Source organism: Epinephelus lanceolatus, chromosome 23 (assembly GCF_041903045.1).
Source record: "Epinephelus lanceolatus isolate andai-2023 chromosome 23, ASM4190304v1, whole genome shotgun sequence".
Classification (NCBI taxonomy): Eukaryota; Metazoa; Chordata; class Actinopteri; order Perciformes; family Serranidae; genus Epinephelus; species Epinephelus lanceolatus.
This window is the reverse complement of record NC_135756.1, coordinates 9,248,709-9,272,663: the sequence shown is the minus strand read 5'-3', so window position 1 is coordinate 9,272,663 and position 23,955 is coordinate 9,248,709. Positions and strand designations below refer to the sequence as shown.

At 42.4% G+C, this 23,955-nt stretch overlaps 1 protein-coding gene across 3 annotated transcripts in view; it reads left to right on the top strand.

Moving 5' to 3' along the window:
- Positions 1-23,955, top strand: part of lin7a (lin-7 homolog A (C. elegans)) — a 67,275-nt gene that overhangs the window by 29,962 nt on the left and 13,358 nt on the right. For all 3 annotated transcript variants that reach the window (XR_004500969.2, XM_033614668.2, XM_033614669.2), the window contains exon 3: positions 15,520-15,591. Coding sequence is in view for 2 of the 3 variants with exons in the window: in XM_033614668.2 (XP_033470559.1) it covers positions 15,520-15,591 (72 nt within the window). In the remaining variant the exon portion in view is untranslated. The remainder of the gene's footprint in view (positions 1-15,519; positions 15,592-23,955) is intronic.

Here is a 23,955-nt window from a genome sequence, read left to right as displayed (position 1 = left end):
CTGGCCATCGCATACTGTAGGTTATTATTGTTATTACCGGAGCATTAAAGGAGCTGTGGTGGAATATCACCGTTCTCGACAGCTGGGTCCTCCGACGAGCTGGCTGCAAGACAGACTGATAGTGGAAAGTGGAGAAGAAAGGAATCTCAGTGGGAAAGCAGCAGTTAGGATTGAATGGCCTGATATGCACGAGTCTGTCTGAATGTGTTTGTTTGTGACAGCAGGGAGCGTTCACATCCACAGGGTTCACTTACCAGATAAATCTGTTCTTCTAACACATGGCAACCCTCTATTTCAGGCACTAAAAATGTTGTCAACATCACTTTGAAGAATCCCAGTGGTGTTTTGGTACATTTTAGCTCGTTTACTGCAGTACAGTGTTCTTTACATTTCTGCCAACCATATGTTGTCTTTTATATTTATGAAGGTGTATGAAAAGAGAGAGCGTTCACATTCACAGGGTTCACTTTCCAGATGATCTGTTCTTCTAATGCAGGATTAACACTTATATACTTAGTTACTAATGTAACTACACATCGCGGCGACGCAGACCTCCTGTCTATTTCTGTAAGCTGTAACCATTTCCCTCAGTGTAAACAAAGCTTTTATTTACTTTAATTTCGCAGATAAGAAACAATAAATTATGAAGACAATAAAGCCTCCACAAAAATAGCATTTTAAGTCTTGTGTGTGATTTATCCTGGCTTCATATGAGCAGAGGAAACCTCTGTTTGTAGCTATGCTAATTTATACAATGTAAAATGCCAGAGGCTTGTGCTAATAATGTTAGCATGTTGTATTTGTTTGGAAAATGTGTTTAGTATAAGACAGTTGTTTTTTCAGTGAACCTTGTGAGTTGTAATGGAGCTGAATTTTGTGACGTTAGCTCTGTTAAATGTTGCTGTTGTCCCTGGCTTCATATGAGTAGAGGAAAAGTCTGCTAGCCATTAGGCTAATTTATACAATGTAAAGTGCCATAGGCTTGTGCTAATAACTTTAGCATGTTATATTTGTTTGGAAAATGTGTTAAGTATAAGACAGTTGTTTTGTCAGTGAATTTGTGAGTTCAACAAAAGGTCCAAAACATTGAACTTGTGCGGTTGATTTCAGGGAAACCGTATGACAGTGTGCTCGCTTAGCTGAGTAATGTTATTGTGCTAAAATATGGTCACACATTATATACATATATACATATATCAATCAATCAATCAATCAATTTTATTTATAAAGCCCAATATTACAAATCACAATTTGCCTCACAGGGCTTTACAGCAGGAAGATGATTCCACAGGAGAGGAGCCTGATAGCTGAAGGCTCTGGCTCCTGATCTACGTTTGGAGATTTTTATACATATGTAGTCAGTCTGATATGAAATACAGTCATTATCTTTATCTCTTATATATAAAAGTGCAGGCATATGACTCGTCCAGCCGTTCATAAGTCTCTTTAATGAAATATTTCACAAGACATGCTACGTCCCTGGCAGGCCAACATATCCATTTATTTATTAACAAAAAATATACAAAAGCAGTGACAAAGTTGTAAGTAAAAATATCATAATATGTCCTTTATTTAATCCATAGAGGTTTACGGACAGAAATAGTCCAGGTTCATTATTAATCAGCTCTTGAAGTTTTCCAAGCAAGAAAAGAACGGAAACCAAAGGTTGTAACAAATATAACCACAGTCAGGTTTTTCTGGGGTTAAACTTTCCAGTAGTAAAGACTGTGATAAAGTTGGACATTTGTTTTTAGTAGAAGTACGCATTTCATACTGTGCATTTTTTAAATCAAATTTAAAGTCAGGCATATTCTTTAATAAACAAGGATTTAAATCAAATTCTGTTTATAAATTGGATGTAGTGAAGGAATGGATTGAATTCCAGTAATTTATCAGATTATTGCCAAAACAAATTCATAATATTCTGTCTTTAGTTTTGCATCTAGGACAGTTTGGTGAGTTATATTTTGTAATTTTATGCACATTTATAAGAGCGAGACAGAATTTATGGAGGGACCTAAAATTAACTTCCTTGGTTTTATTACTTGTAATGAGAAATCTGTTCTTTAAATGGTAGGCATGAGATGAGCTTCGACTTAATAAACTGTTTCAGACTGAGGTCTGGATTTCAAAACCTCACTCACACTGGAGTATAATTTGGTCTATATTACATCCATGTTTGTTGAGACATGATGTAATGTCACTGTAGCTGCCTCAGAAGAACGAGGAAGACAGCTGAGAGACAGAGAGACCACAGGGATAAACAGTGTGCAGATCAGCATATTTTCACAGCAACAACAATCGCCATGTCTTTTGTACATGTCACATGATCAACCTTCTTTGTCCTTTCTATTCATTTTTTTTCCCATGGTGCCACACATACAGCACTTATCAGATTTATGTGTTCAGGTGTTCTTATGTCGTCACTAGATTCAAGTTGTCAAACATCTACTGTCAGACAACATTTTATTGGTGCTGAGAAAGCTGACATAGCCACATGATTATTTTCACTACTTCCATTTTTGTTCATCTTTCGGTTTGATTCTCGACATGTCAGATTCAGATTTCTGTATTGTCATTGTACACACATACAACGGAATTCAGGTGCACTCAAGTACCGGGCTCGTATATAAAAATAAGTGATAAAAAGCAATAAGATTGTCATAAAATAAATAAATAAACGCCTCTATTCCACTCATATTCTACACAGTCAAAGATACCATATACTCATTGCCAGTGTATGCAGTTAAAATCGGATTAAAAAAAGTGTGAATGCATATTGTTGCACATAAAAAAGGTTATTGCACTTAAGAAAAAGGTCTGTAATCTGTTTCAGTGAGTTTCCTTCAGGTCAGAGCTCAGTATGGTGATGGCTTTGGAGTAGAGACTGTTTATTTTTGAATCTTGTGGTTTGTGTTTTGATGGACTTGTGGCGTTTTTGGGGGGGTAACAGTTCAAACAGGTAATGAGCAGGTCTTTTAGGATGTTATGTGTTTTCTTCAGGCACTGGGAGGTGAAGATTTATTCCAGGGCAGGTAGCTGTCTGATGTTCTGCAGTTTTTATGGTTCTCTGTGGAGATTTTATCTGCTGCAGAGCAGCTAACGTACCAGAGGTCGTCTGAAATGTTGTCTGAAATGTGCATGCCAAGGAATTTAAAGCTGGTCATCCTCTCCACCCTTTCTCCATTGATGTGCAGTGGTTAACGGACATCCTGCTTCCTCCCAAAATCAATCATGAGTTCTTTTGTTTTCTTGATGTTGAGAGTAAGGTAATTTTCTCTGCACCACTCTGTCAGCATCACTACCTCTTCTCTGTAGGCAGCCCCATCATGGTTGTATCATCTGCAGATTTAATTATGGTGGTGGTGTTATGGGATGGAACACAGTGATGAGTGTACAGAGAGAACAGGAACGGGCTCAACACACAGCCTTGAGGGGCTCCTGTGCTTAGTGTCACAGTGGGGGTCCAGTAGCAGCCCATCTGACTGTGGCCTGTTTGTCAAGATTTGAAATCTCAGATGTTGGAGCTTCCTACAAGCACATCAACACAACACTCTGGCAGAAATAAGCACTTTCAACATAACTGTCATAATGACAGTAATATGAATCCAGTAGCCTCCTGGAGGAGCAAAAATGCATCCATCAGTCTAAAAAAAGTAGTGTGTGCCTTGTAGTAAATGTATAAAAAACAAAACTCTGGTGTAGTCCCTAAATGGGAGCATTTTTCCTCCACTTCAATGTCTTTGTGTTTTCACTCCTTTCTGTATAATCCTGGTCTAATTCATTCTGACTGCACTCACTTCTCCTTCCTGTATGTCATCCATCAGTGTTAACTACCTGAGTTAAAAGAGCCATAAAACGCAGGTTAAACTGTAAGTCCAACCCTCTTGTTGTTAATTTTGATCACACACACCTCTGTGACATTTCATTATAACAGATGACCTTTCTTTCAAGTCCGGGCCTTGTGTAATCTGATTCTTTCCTCCACACACACACACGTGACGTAGCTCATTTCACAGTCCACTGGGCCGACGCAGAGCCTGACAAGATGGACATACTAATCTGTCTATATCGTAAAAACCCTACTGTAAGTCCACCTCCAGACCTGATCCTGTACTCCACGTCAATAGAACTTACCGAACATGAATCAGCCTTGTTAAGGATGACAGGCCCGGTGTCAATATGAAGAATGGATAGCAGGGAAACAGTCTGTTCAGCAGTGTTGGGCTAAATGACGAAGAGAGAGTTTGATGAGCTGGTTGTCTTTCCCCGCCACGTTCATCAATGACGGAGAGGGGGTAGAATCTCTGGGCCTGTTCGTTAGTCTCACTGCATCAGCCTGAATGAGTTGTCAGGGTCAATCAGCCTTGCAAATGGGAAAGGAAGGACACAAGACAAAATGACTGGGAGAGCTAACCAGCTGGAAATGATGGAGAGTGGGAATTCGCCGTATATTGGGTTAGAGGGTCCCTCCTGACGAACACAGGAAGTGCAAAAAGCAGGCCGGAGCGATAGTATCTTTCATCAGCTTTCACACTGCAGTTGATTTTCCACTTCAGCAGAGATTTTCAATCAACATAATTGACTGTGGGGTTTTTTTATTTATAAAAGCAAAAGCAAGCGAGGGCGGAGGGTTTGTGTTGATTTGATCCTGATGCCTCTGCCTCCCACGTCACATTAAGTTAAAGGATGAAAGGTACATTAAAGTGGAGAAGTGAAGTTGATGTTGATTGCACAATTCAGTGGCTATAGAATAATGACACCATGGGAGTTTGATTGGTTCCCTATAAGCCTCTCTGTCACCATGCAATTCTGAAGGCCTGATTTGAGTTTGCTTGCTTGCTTTTTGAAGTAATAGTATTACTTTACTTGGTACTCCCTGCTGACAATAATTTGTTAGACTATTCATTGGTTATTTTAACCTTTTTCGTCAAAATTCAGACTGTGTCTCTGTGTGAATGGCAGGGTCATCGCCGGTAAGCACAGCTAAGGTTAGATAACTTGCAAATTACTTTTTTACCTGGGGGTTTTCTGTTGCCTGCGACTGGTGTTTTGCCAAAACTCTGTCTAAAGGCCCTGACACACCAAGCCAACAGTCAGCCGTTGGTCAATTTTGGGCCATTGTTGGCCCTTGTCGCTGTGGTGTAACCTGCACCATTTGCTCTTGTTAGTGCTAGTTGGCGCTAGTTGGCTTTTTTGCCGCTGATTCAGCATGTTGAATCAGTGTGGGCGATGGCAGAACCTGTCAGTGAGTAAAATCACTCTGATTGGCAGTTCAGCTCAGCACATGAGAAGAGATTCCGAAGTGAGGAAAGTAAACAAAGGGCTAAAGTCACGAGGGAATTATACCAAAACAAACTTTTACAGAATATAAGATGTAATATTATCAGTTTTTTTTTGGTAATTTGCAAGACTACTTGTTACTGGGAAAAGCTACCATTACTGTAATGCGTTACTAGCAGCAGCAGCATTACCAGTAGCAAATAACTGAGACATGTATAGCTGGAGACACATTCCATTTGTAGAGTACACGACACGCACCTGCAAACAGCACTTACCTGCAGTACAAGACAATCCCACCAACATGATGGTTATCTGATTCCTGCTACAATGGACATTATAGTGAACAAATATCAGGCCAAATGTAGGAGTAATCCACTTAATGATTTTTAATACATGAAGATGTGATTCACCTTTTAAGTGACAAGATGTAATCCTTAACATTACCCTTATGGTAACCTTTACCGCCTCTCTTTTAAGCGAATACTTCATAGCTAGCTAAATGCTAATTCAGCATTTTCTTCAGGGCTTCCACTTCCAGACCAAGGATCGCAGGGGGCTGATCATGGACTGATGTACAGGTATGGTTGGCGAGTCATGTAGATGCAATGCTGCTTGATTTAGGGCACAAAGGAAGTGCAGCAAATATTGCACAACAGGAAGAAGATAGTGCTTTTGTCTTCCCTGGTAGTTGTTGGTAGCTATCCACAGTTTCCAAAGAGCATCAGTTCCTTGCAGTCACTATCCTCAGTGGCAGAAATGACGAACTGTGGAACAACTGAGTAACTGCCGCCAGCACTAACCATGCCGGTGTTGGTGTCGGCAAAGCCTTGGGTGCCGTAAAATGAGCGTTGTTAATTGAGGCGGGAGTGAACGACGCTCATATTCAAGTTCTTAAGTTTCAAACTGATGTGTTCAGTTCAACGTTCACTAAAAACATGTGCATGTTCAAAGAAAGCGCTCTTTTAGTGTGTTCATACACAACACTGTTTGTAGTAGTCAGGCTCTGAGGAAGACGGATCTGGTAGTCTTTGCGACAGCAGTGCAAACAATGATGCCACCTGGAAATGCTAGTTGGGTAAAGGTGAAAAGTTGTCTGTTTCCACTTTAGGTCAGTCCGTGCAAGTCTGAGGTTTTTCCCTCTGTGTCATGGTTAGCATCGCCAAGAGGGAGGCTGTATTGTTCTGTGCTGACTTTTTTTTTTTTTAATCCTATTCCAACCACATCAACCAGGCTAATGCATCTTCTGCCCATCCCCCTCCCTGTCTCTCTGACTCAGTAGAGGAAGCAGGAAGCCATGGTTACAAGCAGGGTGGTCACGTTAGTTTGCCCCGCAGGCATCTCTCTCTATTCTCTGGCTTTGTGGCATCCTCCTTGTAGGTGCCCGTGCCCGTATCCCATCAGTAATCATGTGTGTTTGTGTGTTTTACTATAATCCACTTAGGTGAACCAGGCAAAAGGAAACATGTCGGAGAGGGTGGGCCGATGGTGACAGTGTTTTAGAGATGGGCAGTGAAGATGTCTGGCGAAAGGAAAGGCAGAGGGAGAATTGAAAAGATGCCCGCAGGACAAACTGGCCTCTTTAGAGCAAAGTGCAGTCACTACAAGAGCAGGCCGACATTCAAAAGCACACAGCTATTTGTTCCCTGTTACGGCTCTGTTATTCAGGACACTGCATTCAGGTGAAATACGTAGAGACATATTAAATGTGTATCTCAGTTATTCATCAGTTCTTATGCACAAAGAAATTGTCTTGTTTCATCTCCACACAGCCTTTTGAAGAGGTAGTGTTTACAGAATAATTTCTGTCATTGACATTTAATTGTGATGGAAATATCTGAAGTCCGTCTGACATTTAAACAGATTAGAACACTGAGGACGATCGACCATGACTTCAAGTAATTCACACCCATGCCGGTTAGTGGCTAGCATATGTCAGTTAGCTACACGAACGTATTAAGAGACCTGGGTACAGCATCGGTGGTGGGGCCCCATTCATTCCTATGAAAGTTACTTGGTGGCGCGTGAAGCCAAAAAAGCTCTACATCTGCAGTATGAAATTCCCTTGATGATCGGTGCAGGCACACAAGAGAGTTAAGGTCGTCAAGATCGGCTGAGTGCTGCCGAGATGCCAACTTCCACCAGCAAAGTGGCTGACTTCCAGTTAAGCGCTCTGCTAACTTGAATGGGGATTAAATAATTTAATCTTGGGGTTCTTTTAAGCCCCATTTCCACCAAACTCTTTCAGTATGGTACCTTTGGAACCAACAGTAACCCTTCAGACATGGCACCTAGACCCTAGTGTTTCCACCACAAACAGTCCTCTTAAATGTGGGCGGGTTTGTTGTCATTCACTGCTCCGTCCAGCACTCACTGTATTTCCTCCTTTATCAGTCTGCACCTCATTTATCGTCCACTCGGGGGTTTAGTGTTGCTGTAGTCCGACGCTACGCAACCCTTTTCTTTTCTTTGAGTGAGGAATAGAATATATGCAGATGACAAATTAATATATATAAACACTTGAAGAGGGAGGCACGGTGTTGTGGTGGTTAGCACTGTCGCTTCACAGCAAGAGGGTTCCTGGTTTGATCCCGGGTGTGGGAGTCCTTCTGTGCATGTTCTCCCCGTGTCAGCGTGGGTTTTCTCTGGGTGCTCCGGCTTCCCACAGTCCAAAGACATGCAGATTGAGAATAGGTCAACTGGTGACTCTAAATTGTCCGTAGGTGTGAATGTGAGTGTGAATGGTTGTCTGTCTCTATGTGTCAGCCCTGCGATAGTCTGGCGACCTGTCCAGGGTGTACCCTGCCTCTCGCCCAATGTCAGCTGGGAAAGGCTCCAGCCCCCGCGCGACCCACAAGAGGATAAGCGATTAGAAAATGGATGGATGGAAATACTTGAAGATCACTCATTATTGTTGTCTATTGACCAATCAACAGACTGCAGTGTTCACAGCTCCACCTCTTAGTACCAGATCTGTGTGCTAGGTACCCCAACAGAGGGGGGACCAAACATGGGGACGATACGGAACAGTTCCATTGGTACCATCCACAATTTTTTGCAGTGGAAATGGAGAAAAGCGTACCAGACTGAACTGAACCGTACCATACTGCTCAGGGGAAACAGGGCTAAAGACTTTGGAAATGTTATCGGACCAAATTAATTAAACCTTTATAGTAGAACGTGTCATTTCGTGGGGGTTGTGACACTCAAAATTATCTATCCACTGATTCATAGACATCTCTTCCCCATTGTATGACTATAAAAAAAAAAAGTCTTTTGAGCCCAGTGGCATCACATAACAGACCCTTGAAGTTGCAGTACCACTGTTTGTCCACAGTGAAATTGGCTTTAAAGCTCGGCACATTTCCTGGGGGCCCCATCAGCTGTTGTTTACTCGAATCTTTGTTCTCAAGTACAAGACCCCATTGTGTACCTGGCTTTAACCAAAGAGGTCACCACTTTGATTCGGCCATAGCCTTGGTAGGCTACATAGCTACATACCATTGTAGCTGAGTGTCCAAAGTGTCTTTAAAAAGCCCAGTAATTGTGATGTGTTGATAAACACGTGAAAATGTTGGGCTGGTCAGCTCAACGTCTGCCAGGTAAGCACAAACTAACAGCAGCAGCAACAAAATCCTTGCGTCTACAGTGTTAACTCAAGAAAAATCATCCTCCCTAAATTTTCTGTTTACATCTGCTCACAGTGTAAATATCCACCAAAAACCAACATACAGTATGTGAGCAAAGAGAAGTTAAAAGAGAATCACAACTTTATGTCTTGTTATTTTTTATCCACGCTCAGGGACTGTCAGACTGCACCGAACATCCCATCCAACAAATGAGGAAAGAGAGCAGAAATTTATAAAGGTAGAGGAGGCAGTTTCCCTCGCGCTCTCTCAGCGGTCATTAATTAAACCTTCAGCTCCAAAATAAGTTTTAAAATCCATCCCTGATGCACCCTGTGAGAGAACACTCTGCTTTAACTCACCGCTGCGCCGCTGCTCCCTCTCACACACTCGATGCCAAATATCACATGAGCACTGCAGCTCTTTCTGTAACACTTCTGTCATGTCTGAAAAGAGCCATTACTGAACGTGTACGATAACAGAGATCAGTGTTTGGAGGCCCAACCCATATGGAACTGACATATATGTACATTATTTTCATATAATTTCTGTACACTTATATATGTTTGACACATGTCTATCAGTATATATGTAATATCACTGACAGGCTTTGGAATGGATACACACACATACATATGCTATAAACATATCTTTATATCCAGATGATATGATAATATATCACTTTATTGGTAACAGCATATATGTCATATATTACATTTCTATAGGGGGAAAGCCATTACTTAAATAGATACATGAAGCCAAAGTGCTAAGAACGAGCGACAGAAGCAGGCAGAATAAATGAGTAATTAGTAGTAGTGTGTAACAAAAGATAACTATGGGAAAAAGGAAGCAACTCGGCCAGAAAACCCTTTCATGGCATTTATAAAGCTGTGCTCAGCCCCAAAAAGTGCAAAGGTGGAAAAAGTTACCATTGGGGAGTTGAGCGTGTGTGTATGTGGACTGCAGGCTCCTTTTCCCGCAGATGCATCAGCGTTACAAATCTACAAATATGTGTTGCAGTGTGAAACGTAGAGCCGCGCTTTCATGTGGTCTTTGAGATTCATGAGCAAACAAGACAACAGAAGCTCAGGGATATTTTTCCTCCCATCTCTGAGATCTGTACATACAAATATCTCAGGGTTTGTATCCTATAAGTATACATCCTCTTTGATGATTCAGAGAAGCAAGGCCCTTGTAATGTTGTACCGTGGCACGCCAAAGCCACCAGGCGTGTTCGCTTCCAGGCGAGCTGCCATGCTTTGATGAGAGACATCATGTAGTGAGTGGAAACAGATGATTAAAATTCATCTCTGAGCCACAACGTATAATATGTCATAGAGGAGAGATTTCAGCTTGTATTTGCGCAGTTGTTAATTATAAAAATAATTTTTCATCATTACTCTGATTAGAATTTGATTGCTCATTTGCCCAGTTAACTGAAACTGCCATGAATGTGAATGTAAAACAAGTAGATTTGTTTGTACTTGGAAAACTTTGCCGCAACATCTGCTGTAATTTATTTGTTTGATAGAGTCAGTTGCACCGACTCAGCAAAAAACATTTCCTCTGAGACTTTTTATAAGCAGCCCATATGTCTCAACGCCTGGAAAGGGATAGTTCAGAGCTATTGAAGTGGGTATGAGGTACTTATCTATAGTCAGTGTACCTACCGTAGATGTCAGCTGGCACACCTCCAGTTTGGAGAAGCACACAGGAGCACCACTACAGAAGCTAAGCAATGTACTGCTGTGGATGGGGGCAGCAGCAAAATGTATTTTAAACACTAATAAATCAGTATCAGTTTGTGTACGATAGACCAGGGGCGTGAATATAGACAGTGCAGGCAGGGCAGTTGCACTGGGGTCCAAACACAATGCACTCCCCATGTTCCTGTGGGAACCATTGTTGTTGTTGTTGCTTGCCAGCTTGTCAGTGTTGCCAGATCTTGGGAGAGAAACAAGCAACCAGGCCTATGGAAACAAGCCCAAAAGAAGCAACTACCATGCGTTTAAATAAGTTATTAGATGGATATATATAGAGAAAGGTGACGTTTGAGAGCAAGCCCAAATAAGCAGCTCCACTTTAGAAACAAGCCCAAAGTCACGGCTAATAAGCGGACCTGGCAAGTGGCAACCCTGCGGCTTGTTCTCCTCACATTTCTTCCATCCTCCTGCGTGCTGACGTGGGACGTATCCCGCCTCTCATTGGCTGATGGTCTTTGTCAGTCGTGTCAGACTTCTCCAGTTTTCTAGCATGCCAGATATCCAGTCCCAGTCGCCAACGAGGGGGCGACTTGCTCCTAGGCTTGTCCACACATGAGGACTCATCGTGGCAGACTATCTGCTGACTCACCTCCGACCCAAGGTGGCGCTCTCAAGATCCTCTGCGATGTCAAAATCGTGGTGAAAATCGTGTAATGTGAACTAGGCTTTAACGTTCCACCTTAAAAGTCACCGGCAGTCGGCCCAGTGAATGAAGTTATTTTTTCTCCGACTCCAGCAAAACTCCGGCAGCAAAACATCCTTTCATTTTATAGTTGCAGTTTACTAATAAAACTCTCCACAGTATGAACAGTGGTTACATGAGCCTCAAAACTGACCGTCCTCTACTGACCAATCAGACTGCTGTGTTCACAGCTCCACCCTTTAGTACCAGATCTGTGTGCTAGGTACCCCAACATTTTATCATGCTTTTACTGAATCCATTTTATCCTTTTCCTTGGTGTCATGGTTCGGTAGCCTCTCTGTTAAGAATAAGAACTCTTTAAATCAAATTGTGAAATGGTCAAGTAAGCTGATTGGCGAGTCCCAGCTGAACCCCTCTTCCCTGTATACCAAACAGTTACAGCGGATAGCCAGGACCATTTTAAATGACAGGTTGCATCTTTTGCACAGCGAGTTCCAGCTTCTTCCCTCTGGACGGAGGTTTTTAGTCCCAAGTTGTAACAGCTTTGTTCCAGCAGCAATCACACTGGTAAACAAGCTGTCAAATCTTTGCACAAAACTGTCAAAGTCAGTCACTTTAGAGTATGTATCGTATTTTTTATTTATTGATTGATTTTTATCTCATTGTTTAATTCTTATTCTACTGAACTGTTTTTATTCTTTTAACTCACGTCTTGTAGGGAATTTTGCTCTCTTTGCGCTTTTATTTCATGGATTGCAGCACTTTCTGTCGATTTTAAATTTCTTTCTTGTATTCTATGTTTTATGTTTTGTTTTGATTGTTCAAACTGTGATAGATGTTTTGATTCTCGACTGCAAAACTAGTTTATTCTTGGGTATCAATAAATAATAACCTGAACCTGAACCTTCCATTGGTACCATCCACAGCTTTTCACAAAAAAGCGTACCGAACTAACCTGAACCATACTGCTCGGTGGAAATGGGGCTAAGGAGAGTGGTGCTTAGTTAAAAATGGTGCTTTATATGCCTTGGGGATGGCAAATCCATCTCCATCATGGCTTTCTTTTTTGTGACATAGCCAGCAGCAACTATAACAGGCTGGAGGGGCAGGCAAATGGGTGACCAGTGAGTGTGAATCACAAGGTAGACTGAATGATCTGAAGGATGAGCAGAGACTGGGCTGCAGAGCCGGGGTATTTGTATTGCTGGGGTTGATTAGTGGATGGCTATCAGGTGAGCAGGCAGATTGGCAGCAGGAGTTGATTGGTAGCAGCACTGATGAGACCCAGACACACAGACAAACAAGGACCCACAAGAAACAAAGGGGAGGGAGGAAAACAGCTGACACATGAGCAATGAAGGAAAGGCACAGACTATGACACTAACAGACTGTTACAGCAGCAACTCCCATGTTCTGCAAGGTAAAATTACTGTTTTTGTCAGTGGAGTTTGGTGGCTTCAAAGAGAGCATAAATAAGTTTCAATTCAGTTCCTTGTCAGAAAATGACTGACTGTCTGACTGCAAGGTAAAGCAGTAAAAATATTTTGAATATAGTGTACTTTTAGGGCCCATCCCAAAACCCCCCCTTAGCCCTACCCCTAGATTTGTACGTTCCCGCGAGGGTTAAGGGTGTCCCAATTCCTTTTTGCGTGTAGGGGGCATAACGAGGGGTAGTGGGTATGAAACTAGCCCTTCGGAGCGAGGAATTTCAGATGCTGACTTGCCAGCGAGGGGTTAGTCTTGCCACCAGACAATCAGAGATCTCCGCCTTCTGATAGTCTGGGGACACTCCTTTCTAAAGTGTGTTTAACACACCGGCGAAAATGGCCGGCAACAAAGCAACGCCTCTTGCATTTTTGAAAAGGACACGCCTTCTCGGAAATGTGCGCTCCCCCTTTTCTCGTGCGGAAGGAAACAAACACACAGAGAGCTTGAAAATGGATGCCGAGAGATTTAACTCCATTTTATCAAACGTGTGATCATCCGTGAAGAAAATATTTTTTCCAGCGGATGTCTTAGTTACAACATGATTGAGCTAAGTGGAGTAGTTTCATGTCGTATCCGACAACGGGAGGCTTTTAACAGATGACGTCCTGTTGTAGCTTTGCTGCTGCTGTTAACTGTCCCTGTCAGCTGCAGCCACTGATGCTTTCTAGACATCGTGATTTACCAAAACTGAATAAATACCACACATAGCAACACAAAACTGCTTCGCTAGCTCAATCATGTTGTAACTAAGATATCTGCTGGAAAAAAAAAAATTTTCACGGACCGTTTAATGAGTTATTACCTATTACAGACACCGCTAACAGCTAACAGGGCTAACAGCTAACGGTTAGCCCAGCTAAAGGTGCACACAGAAATAGTAATGTTTGTTCAATCATTGTGTTTATAGACTTTACAAACATCGGATTAGTCTAAACGGTGATACAGTGATGTGAAAAATGTGATATATAGGCTATATATATATATATAGCTAAAAGCTCTGCTGGTTTTCTACCCGGAAGTATTTGTAAACAACAAGGCGATTCCCTCTAACGTTATAGTCCGGCCGGACGGATGAGTCATGGCCTTGTAAAAGATTATGTTTGTTTCTTTTAGTTGGTGAGAATGTGTCGCCGCAAACGCGACAAACATCCACTAACTTTGACGGCATTTTCTGCGAGCACGGCTGAGCCATCTTGTACCGCTACACGTGTTTCTAGTGGGACTATGTTTACAAGCACAAGAATTCAGCGAGCCACCGAAGGACCGCCCTGCAGATTTACTATTGGTTCTGCAACGTAGGGAGTTTTTTTAAACTCTGAAATTGTATCCGCCCATCTAAACACAAAATCAGGGAGAAAGTCATCAGTCTTTAGTTAAGCAAAGTGTCTAAAGACTGACTTGTGAGTCTAGCGAGGGGTAGACGTCGCCATGGCTACCACCGAGCAAGAGACAGGGAAGTAGTGGGCAAGGGGTAGTGGGCAAGGACTAGGGGTAGGGCCAAGGGGGGATATTGGGATTGGGCCTTAAACTGGTATTGATTTTTGCTTGAGTTTTGCTGCTCCCCACATCCACAGCAGCACGTTGCTCAGCTTCAGCCTGGTACTCATGCCTGCTTCTCAAAACACAGCGGGAGTGGGACTGCCATCTACTGTTGGTAATACACTGACTATGGATAAGTACCTCATACAACCCTACTCCAAAAACTCCAAATGATCCTTACACACTTTCATCTCCATCCTCTGATTGTACTGTTCATTATGTGGTTGTCAGTGTTGGAGGGATTTTAGGCTGCAGCACAGCTGGTTAGGTGAAGATGTATTTGAATAGCAGCATTCAGGAGTGCACTTACAGAAAAAAGTACTTTTGTGTTACAGTGTATTAACTACACATCCTCATTCAACACTGGCTCCATCCTCTCTGCTTAATCTGTGAACAAGTTCAGTTGTAAGGTGTCTTTAAGAGACATCTTAACTGGAAAGGTCAGCTGTCTGCATTGATTCTGTCTGCCTCGGCGAATAGGCAGAAAATCTTGTTTTTTACCCAACTCGACGTACAGCAACCCGGCTCTTGGCACCAATTCAGGCCCAGTGGTTTGTGCTGCAAGGTCAGGATCAGGTTGAGCCTGCGTTTTCTTGAGCTAAGAATTTGTCTCATTCGTGAAGAGACGTATTCATACCAAGATGCTGCACAAATAAGGAGCACCCTTTAGATGGATTTAGTTCAGACTACAATTATATAATCTTCAAGTCTGGAACCTTTTGCACCTTAAAACATCCTTAATACAGTAATTGAAAAGTACTCTTATCTTGTCTGACACAAAATTTTCATCCTCATTTACCCGATTTGCTGCTGTTTGCAGTAAGTCTTCATATTTCAAAGGGATTTCCTGATACGAGTGAATTTAAGAAAACCTTGATTTGCATGGCGTCGCCTACAAATGCATCTGAGCGCAAAATAATGAGATTTACATACTGTTTGCATGTGTAGGACTTATTCCGAGCAGGACTTATGGATGATGCAATTAGTACAAGCATACAATAACTCTGTTGCCGAGCGCCGTATGTTTCCATCAGTCAGCCTGTTAATGCAGCACGTGTCCATACAGCCAGCTGTGAGCGAACACCATTATTTGACTATGGAAATGAATTGTTTGAGCTCAGATGCATTTCCAGCCCTGTGAAACATAATTATAACACCTGTCTCTCTTCATTTCTTCCAGGTGTACCAGTACATGCATGAAACCATTACAGTGAATGGCTGTCCAGAGTACCAGGCGAGGGCCACAGCTAAGGTAAGATCTGAGCTCTACATACGTTATTTGCAATATAACATAAGATATGACTGTAGCTAATGAGTGGTGAACTATCTGTTAATCACATTACCCGGCAATATCGTTCCCATCTTTTCTTCTGGCCAGAGCAGAATGAAATGAGCGGAGTACGCTCTACTTTGTTAATGGCCCTCATTAAGAGTGCGTGTGTAATTAAGCAACAACATGAGAGTGCCAGTTTTCTAAGAATAAGTCGAAAGCTGGCAGAATATCACGTGTAAAGCACCTCGACTGTATGTTTGCTGCTGTACCACAGTTTTAATGCTGATCAATTAGTGCTTGAGTTTAAGCTGTAGGTTGTTTTTACACGTGATGTTCCTGCTTTAATGTCCAGTGTGTAAGATTTAGGGGGATTTCATGGACAGGATCTCGAGGTGCAGCCAGGGGAGGAAGGGGTCCGCTTTGGGGACCTTAGAATTTCTCTCTGCTTTTCGGAGATGACGTTGTTATGTTTGCTTCATCACACCGTGACCTCCAGCATGTACTGGGGCGGTTTGTAGCCGACTGTGAAGCAGTCTGAGGCCATGGTTCTCTGCCGGAAACCGGTGGATTGCCCCCTCTAGGTTGGGGGAGAGTTACTGCCTCAAGTGAGGGAGTTCAAGTATCTTGGGGTAGGATGGAGCATGAGATGGATCAGTGGTTTGGGGCAGCTTCAGCTGTGCCAAACTGTCGTGGTGAAGAGGGAGCTGAGCCGGAAGGTGAAGCTTTCGATTTATTGGTCCATCTACGTCCAAACCCTCACCTATGGTCATGAGCTCTGGGTAGTGACCTAAAGAATGAGGTCGTGGATACAAGTGGCCGAAATGAGTGTCATTGGTGGGGTGTCTGGGCTCAGCCTTAGATATAGGGTAAGGAGCTCGGACATCCAGAGGGAGCTCGGAGTAGAGCCGCTGCTCCTTCACGTTGAGAGGGCTCAGGTGAGGTGGTTCAGGCATCTCATCAGGATGCCTCCTGGGCAACTGGTGTTCCGGGCCCGTCCCACTAGCAGGAGACCGTTGGGTAGATCCAGGACACGCTGGAGGGTGTGTGTGTATGTGTGTGTTAGGAGCTGTAGGTGGAGCTGTCGATCATGTGCAGGGGTTGCAGTCAGTTTGGTTCTGCGTTCACTTACAGCATCATGTTTTTGACTTGAGCATGAAATCAAAAGTACGAAGAACAAGCCATTATTTGTTTTTTGTGTTGGATTCATAAATGAATAATGAGATAACAAACTGTTTAATTTTCCAATTTTGGATTCCCTGTTGAATATCCTCCCAGAGTGTTATCTAGTATGCATTTTTGATTTCTCCTAGCTAGGCATTAAAGGTCTAGTAAGCCCAAAATGTGATGTCCTCATATGAAGATATTAAGAGAACATTTGTGGAGTCAAAGCGGCAGCTCCCAAACCAATGGATGACGTTGCTGTGGCCACATCCACGTCTTGTGTACAGTGTAGGGTCTCCTCTCAGATCCCTAGTTAGTATGCTTTGGGGAAAATAACACCACTCACAAGGTCAAACAAACTTGTAATCAATACTGGCATCAAAAGCAGACTTTTTTTCCCCAGATAAAAGACTGACAGATTTCAAAATGTGCTCAGAATGTAATTTCTTCAAAGGAAATCTTTCCCTTACAGTATTAATCTACCAGAATGTCCAGTTCCTCATCCTTGTTTCAACAATCTTCAGTTACTAAATGTCTTTCATTTGAGCTCTAAATCTTTCTTTAATTCCACATAATGTCCCCCCGAATCATCAGATTAGCAGCCACTAGATTTCCAGCTTTACTCCCATTAGGCACAAATTTTGTTTGCCTTAGCAACACTGATGTCACTTAAAATCCTGTTACACAACCTGGATGAGAAATGAGTCTGTGAAACGATATAATAAAAGCATATATTTGTTTCGCTGTTATCACAACTGACAGGCTCGCTGTATCTGATTGATTTTTTTCATTTTGTTTGGTCAAAGTGTTACTGTACATTCAAATCAAAGATAAACTGTTTCTGTTTTCACTTTGTAAACAGTGATATTTAGTCAGGACTCACTGCTTATATGAGAGTGTCTAGACGACAGCTGGAATCTTTTTATTGATTCAACACATAAAATGTCAGTCATTGAAAAAGCTCATCCTTTCTACTTCTTCCTCTCGACTATTTAATATTTCAGGCAGTTTTTTGTTGTTGTTGTTTTTGGTGCACAAAAGAGAGAGTCACTTGAGCGGGTCTTGTCATCAGCACCTCACCTGCAAAGAGACACAGACCTTTATGAAAGAAAACAAAGCGGGCAGGCTTGTCTGATTTCGTGTAGAGGATGAGGATGATGAGATGCGGGGAGGAGAAGAGACGAGCACCTCTCTGTCCTTCAGTTGTTCAGTGTCCAGCTGGGTCCGCTCCTCTTCAGTACATCAGAGGGAGTGGGTGGATGATATGAACAGAACGGGATGATGAATGCAGAGAGACTGTGCGAGGCTTCAAATGATGAGTGCCTTTTTTCTTTTGTTGCTTCCTCTAACCAGCACTCTGCCTCCAGCACAATAGTGCCGAGGCTGGTGAATTGCAATTGAAAACCAGGGTAGAGGAAACGTTCAACATATTGAAAAACACACATTTGCTTTCTTGCTGAGAGTTAGATGAGAAGATTGATACCTCTCACATGTTTGTGCGTTAGAGGAATAAAGGGGGATTTCTACCTACACACACAGCCTATGCTGTTTCCTAGCATTTATACTTGTGTGGTGGTGTGTCTGTGTCACTCTGCAGTTACACTTCCAAAACAGTAGTCGGTGGCAGGGTCTCTGTGAAGTGCTGTGAAGTTTAGTTGATTCAAAACACACATTAAACACACATTAAACATGGCTTAATAGAGACAATTTTAAACACAAGTACACAAATCAGCTTCACTATAACTCGCAGCATTCACAGACAAACACTTGTCTTTATCTGGACACATTTTCCCCACAAGTACAACATGCTAACATTATTAGCACAAGCCTATGGTATTTTACATTGTATAAATTAGCCTAGCAGCTAGCAGACTTTTCCTCTACCCATATGAAGAGTAACATTTAACATTTAACAAAGGTAACGTTACAAAATTTAGCTCCATTACAACTCACAAGGTTCACTGACAAAACAACTGTCTTATACTAAACACGTTTTCCAAACAAATACAAAATGCTAACGTTATTAGCACAAGCCTATGGCATTTTACATTATAGAAATTAGCCTAGCAGCTAGTGGACTTTTTCCTCTACTCATATCTCCATTATTATTAGCACAAGCCTATGGCATTTTACGTCATTGTAATAATTAGCCTAGCGAAAAGCATAGATTTCCTCTGCTCATATGAAGCCAGGATAAATCACACAAGACTTAAAATGCTATTTTTGTGGAGGCTTTATTGTCTTCACAATTTATTGTTTCTTATCTGCGAAATTAAAGTAAATAAAAGCTTTGTTTCCACTGAGGGAAATGGTTTCAGCTTACAGAAATAGCTGGAGCATATCCCAGCTGACATTGGGTAAAATTAATTTAATTCAGTTCAATAGAACTTTATTTATCCTGAAGGAAATTCTTGTGCCAGAGGATGCTTGCAATTACAGTTACTATTACTATCATATTATATTGCTGTCAGTGCCCTTTGTGTCAGCTCTCCTCTCTACAGAAGGGAGGAGTTATACAGTCTGACGGCCACAGGTAGAGAAGACCTCCTGTGGCGCCCTGTGGTGCTCCTTGCTGGTCTCAGTCTGAAGCTAAATGTGCTCTGATATGACTCCAGAGTGGAGTTCAGGAGATGAGGAGTTGTCCAGAATACTGAGTAGTTTCCTTGTCTCTGACACCTCCACTAAAGACTCCAGTTCCACTCGCAGGACCGAACCAGCTCTCCTGATGAGCATTTTGAGTCTGTTGGCATCAGCTGCTCTGAGTAATGAAACATCTGCAACCTTGTTCTGCAGGTGTTGAAAGATTTGAGTCTCCTGAGAAAAAAATAAAAAGCTCAGGTTGTGTTTGTGCATTAAATATGGAGCTTGAGCCAGGAGGTGGTTAGCACAAGTTAAACAGCTACTGGAAACAGGGGATACAATCAGCAGGGCAGTATGAAAAATATACCTTCCAACACCCCTAAGGCTCACTCATTCACAATTTATATCCTGTTTGTTTAATCTATTCAAAAAAAGAAGTGTAAAAACATCAGGTTGTGTCTGAGCATCACAGTTTTTCTCTGGAAACTGCAATCCACTTGATTTCCATCACAAACCCTCTCAGCACAGCAGTAGTCTTCTCTCCCAAACGTGGTAACACCTTTTAATCAGTTTCACACATGTTTCACACACTTTTTCAAAACAGTTAACACAGATCTCATACAAGGACCAAAAACTCGATTGCACTAACTGTGTTAAGCAAAAGGAAAATATCTATTTGCAGTTGATAGAAACTTGCATAGTTATAAATCTCTGATGCACCTGTGTGAAACTTCTTTACGCAACTCTTCAACCAGCAATCAGTCCGTATACACCTATAAAAGATGCCACCTCTGTGTTGCTAGTTGCAAGCACGGATCAAAGAAGAAAAGAGACCGCTATACACTGTTGCCAACTCCTCAGTAAGAAAAGGAGCTATTGGCTGACATCATCGCCTAATTTGCATAATTGTCCATATGCATGTAATTGTAATGGACACTGTAGAAGAGAGGAATAGCGTCGTGGGAGAGACAAAAACTGAGTAAAAAACACCCTGAATATGTTTAGAACTACAAATGAACCTTCTTTCAGTGATTTATATTAGACAAAGAAAATTTTACATTTACATCCCACCCTGACTGTAAACCAGGTCGGGATCAGCCAGCGGCGGTTCCGCGCATGCACGATTCACTCGCAGTCTGGACGTGGAGGGGTTAACATCTCCTGCTCTGACTGCTGCTGGGAGGGAGGACTGGGCCGCCTGTGAGTGCTTTGGGGCGAGGGAGGGCCCCACGGCAGCATCCGCTCCTTGTTGAGAAGAATAAGAATGATACGTGCTTTCACGTCAGAGTCTCCAAAAGTCTCAAATAACATCAGAAAAAGTCACTAGATTTGTCGCTAGTCGCTTTTTTGAGAAAGAGTCGCTAGAGGGGTCTGAAAAGTCACTAAATATAGTGACAAAGTCACTAAGCTGGCAACACTGCCGCTATGACTGAAGCATTTCTAAGTTTCAAAAGTATGAAAACAAGATTAGGTCAAGACCTATGTGACTTTAGCAGCAAAGGGATAACAGGAGGTGGTTAGCTTAACAGTTAGCGTAAACGGCTACGGCAAGCTTTAGACCAGGGAACTGGTTGGTCGCAGTCCAAAAGTTCAGAATGGACCACAAGTGACTCCGAAACGTACAGTGAATTTCAGACAGCTACTTGACCAAGATAGCTAACTAGCTTGAAGACAGGCGCAAATTCAAGTATGATGCTGAATGTATTTGACTGTGTGGACCTTTAACTAATGACTAAGCGTAAATCTGGACCCTGTGGCTGGACCAGTTGGGAACCATTGCTATAGACTGTATATAAAGATGAGCGACATGACAGCTCCCCAAAAGTGAAGCCGAAACATCTTGATCGCCCCCTGGTGGCTGGCTGCCGTATAGGTCGTAATGCCCACCCTCCCCATGTGGGCAAAACTAAAAACTCAAAGTACACATCAAATACATGTTTCCCAAAGATGGTTTCTGTCATTTAAGGTAGTTTTCATCACTCTGCTGTATATTTATGTATTCGTATTTTCTAATAACTTTGGTAGAGTGTCATGCATTTCCCCCGTCACTCAGGGAGGCTTAAGGGAAAATATTTGTAGCACCAGGGAGGATCAAGAATACAAAAAACAAACAAACAGTGGCTTCATGCACCACTGAGCAACTTCCATAGCAATGAACGGGGCCTGGCCTCAAACGCTGTATCCAGTTCTTTATATGAATCCATGCTCCAGCTTCATACTTCATGCACAGACATCAGAGCGGTGTCAATATTCTCATTTCACTCTTCAGCGACTAATCGTATTTCTCACAATGTCAAACTATAAACAAAACAAAAAGAGACTTTTTTAAGGAAAGATTTGCTGTCAACAAAATCAATTTTATTGATTTCCTCCAATTACTTATCTCCTACTGCATTTGAAATATCTCCCGTCATTTGTCAAGCAGGCTCCGACGTGAGATCTGCACAATAACATCTTTATAGTTATTTCACCCCACAAAGAAACTGTGATGGATAAGCTGGAAAAAAAGAAGTGTCTGTCTCTTTTTTCTGAGCCTGAAGCAACCATGAAGACATGATTTAAGCAGCTTTAAAACTCCTGCCTACTTTTTTCTCTTCGCCCAAAACTTTGAGAAGTTACTGCTCCTTAAATCTGTATTAAAATTGCATATCCACTGGGCAATTAAACACACGGCTAATGGCCTGAGCTGGCTTTGCTGTGGGGACACTGTCAACTGGGAGCACTGGAGGTTTTTAAAAGTTTTTTTACTCTCTCAGGAGGTGCTCACTACGCCAGGACACGGCGCCAATTGCATTCAATTAGTATCACATATAGTCTGAAAGGGAAAAAGATGCATACTTTAGCGACGGTATTGAAAATTAAGTCTATAAGCTGCTGCGGTAATAATGACGAAACGCGTGAAATATGCTGCTCATCTGCCTCTCGAGTACTTTACTTAGTGAGACGGTAAATCTCCCGACAGTTGAGATTTGTGTTTCACCTGAACAACTCGATTCTCTTTGATTGCTTCATTAATTAAATCAATTCAGCCTCTAATTCCTGGCTCGAGGCCCTTATTACTGATCTTAATGGAGACAGGGACTGAGAGGTAAAAATGGGCTCCAGAGGTAAAAAAAAAAAAAAAGGGAGTGGATGATCAAGTGACTTTGGATATATTAAGTCATACTTCCACTGTACGGTGCTGTTACCGAGAAAGTATCCTCCAGCAAGCTTTTTATTTGAAAGGCCTCCCCTGTGTTTGAGAGGCGCCGGCCATCTGCCAGATTGTTTTTTCGTTTGCAGAAACCCAGATAAAGTTGTGAAGGTCGATGTGCTGTGAGGCCTGGGAGGCGACGGTATGCATGCTGAGGAGCTGCCTTTTAGCTTCACAATGGGACAGTGAGAGAGGGAGGAAGAGAAGAAGAAGGAGGACAGAGAGAGAGAGAGAAAAGGGAGGGAGAGGGGGGAAGTTGGGAGAATACAACAAGCAGATTAAAACAGGCAGTGGTAGAATGAGCAGAAATGAATGCGTATATATGAAGATGCATATGAATATGGAAGAGAGAGTAGAGATGGGGATGCTGCCTGGAGGGAGCGTCAAAGACCTCAAAGTGCCAAGATACCCGCCTGCTGCTGGGGAATTTGGATACACATCTGCAAAAGCTTCTGACAGAGCCTCCCCTCCTCTACTTTTTTCATCCTCCCTTCTCTCGATCTACCTCACATATCATAAATGATGCCGACTTGACAGCGAGGCACCTGTGGCAATGCATCTGTGGATCAGTGGGCACGAGGTGTCTCTTTCTCTGTGCATCTGCCATTAGCTTTCCCAGCCTCGGCTAACAAGCTCCTGGGTGCTTTGTTCTGAACGCACAAGGAGCAAGGAGCTCGGGGTTCAAAGAAACCCCACAGCCAGCGAGCAACATCAACCAGCTGGTAGAGATACAGAGGGTGAAAGTTGTCTGGCTGCTTCTCCAGTGTGAACTTGGATGTGTTAATCCATGTGCTTAGAAAGCCGGAGAACTTCTCATGTGGAGTCTAAATCCCCCGGCCATGACTAAATCCTAACGCTTTGTTAAAGCCCTCCTCACTGAAATGAGAAGGTGCAGCAGAGGTTCATATTATATTCCCACCTCCACCATCATTTTGTACTACTTTTTAAATTGGTTTCCTCCTTTGCATTCCTTGTGAGTGTAATGAAGAAGATGAGAAGCCAGTGCAGATTGCAAGACTTGCTGTATTCCTCCAACATCAAGACACTGACAAGACAACTGCTGTCACAGGCTGTTTTCATGCACTGTTCGGATGAATACCTACGAAAAAGTAATGCAGCAGAATGTGTATAACATACATAATCATGATCACAGTGATTTGTATATCACCTATGTAATCAGGAAGGCTGTGATCACATGACCAATTTGCTGTAAGTCCATGTAAGGAAGTAGGTTGAGATGGTCGATGGGTCAAACAAACATAGGACTTTCTCCCATGAGAGTGGTGTTTATGCCCCGTGTGAAACAAAGTGAACTTTAAGTTATTTTAAAGGTATGTCATCACCATGTTTCTTCTCCTAAACCTAATGTTAAATTTATAGTAAGTAGGTAATGTGATAACGCCCAACCA